Here is a 1,564-nt window from a genome sequence, read left to right on the forward strand (position 1 = left end):
TCTACAAGGATCAAAGGGTTGATAGAAAGCCAGCTAGAAACTGGTGGCTACTTTCTTGGGTGAGAGTGCTCAACAAGAAAGAGTCGTACTTTGATTTTGTGTTAGGCTGCCGATTGTCTACAAGGATCAAAGGGTTGATAGAAAGCCAGCTAGAAACTGGTGGCTACTTTCTTGGGTGAGAGTGCTCAACAAGAAAGAGTCGTACTTTGATTCTGTGTTAGATTGCTGAGTATCTACAAGGATCAGAGGGTGATCAATAGGAAAGAGATCATTAAGATAGATAGGTTTCGGGGAGGAAACTGGACAATCTGTAATTGATTCTTTCTATTGGAGAAGAAAATCTGAAATCCGTTTGGATTTTCAGGACTGGATGTAGGTTGTCAAGTTGACAACTGAACCAGTATAAATTCTTGGTGCAATCTTCTCTAACCCTTAACTCCTTTAATTTTCTATCTTGCAATATCTGTATATGTGATTAATATTAGATGCATGTTAAACATATTCTGTGATAAGTAATATTGTTTAATCTGGTAATTTGACTTGCATGCATCTTGGTTAATCTCTTATCCATCTACTTGCAATTGATAATCTTGTATGCCGCAATTTAAATTCCGCTGTGTGTATGAAATTGATCTAATTTCTTAAAGAACTGATACATTCCGATTATGGCGAGGTCATAAATACCAACAAACTATTTTAAATTATGATTGTTAGATATTTCATTATTGCATTTTACATTATTTTATTAATTAATTTTTATATTTAATTTGCATGTAAACTTTGAAGATATCTTCCTTTTAAATCATCTGCAAAGGCAATTGCTGAAGTCATACAAGAGAAGTATAAAAAACCATGGTTGTCTTGGGATGAGATAAAAGAGGATAAGACACCTCAATTTAGTGAAGTTGATCAATTTTTACATTGTTTCTAATGATTAATTTATACATTTGATTGCTTAATTGAATTATATTTTTAATATTTTTTAAATTTAAACAAACAACAGACAAAATGTACTTGGAAAAGAGAGCATGATGCTGCAGTTTTGACTTCTTTTGACCATCGCTTCTCCAAGCGTCTGTCATCTATGATGGCGTAAGCACATAATAAGGGCGAGGAAAAACGGCCGAATTGGATTGGTGAAAATGTTTGGAGTGCTTTGTGGAGGAAATGGAACACATATGCTTACAAACAGAAAAGAGAAAAAACAAAGATTAATAGAGCATTTGAAAGGGGTACTAGTACTCATAAGGGAGGGTCCATGTCTGCTGAAGAAATTAAATATTATATGGTAATTACTATTTATCATATATATCTATTAATTTATATTCAATTAATCATCACATTTCAGAAACTTATTAAACTTGACATTAATTTAATATTTTAGGAAAAGTAACTTGAAAGGGAGGTCACTCAAGCAGAGATACATCGTTATCTTCATGTTAATCTTCAAACAAATGAGTATACTGATGAATTATCAAAAATGATTCAGGTAATTATTATATATTAATTAGCCCTCTAAATTATTATATATTAATTAACTATTTTAATTTTTTAATTTTTAAAT

General features: G+C 31.4%; 1 protein-coding gene across 1 annotated transcript in view; it reads left to right on the plus strand.

The window, feature by feature from the left end:
- The window catches only part of LOC140918859 (uncharacterized), a 9,601-nt gene extending 8,505 nt beyond the window's left edge, over nucleotides 1-1,096 (plus strand). Inside the window, exon 5 of the mRNA XM_073363661.1 lies at nucleotides 1,024-1,096. Within this exon, the coding sequence (XP_073219762.1) occupies nucleotides 1,024-1,096 (73 nt within the window). The remainder of the gene's footprint in view (nucleotides 1-1,023) is intronic.
- Nucleotides 1,097-1,564: the final 468 nt, after the last annotated feature.

This window comes from Cicer arietinum, chromosome 7 (genome assembly GCF_000331145.2).
Source record: "Cicer arietinum cultivar CDC Frontier isolate Library 1 chromosome 7, Cicar.CDCFrontier_v2.0, whole genome shotgun sequence".
Lineage (NCBI taxonomy): Eukaryota > Viridiplantae > Streptophyta > Magnoliopsida > Fabales > Fabaceae > Cicer > Cicer arietinum.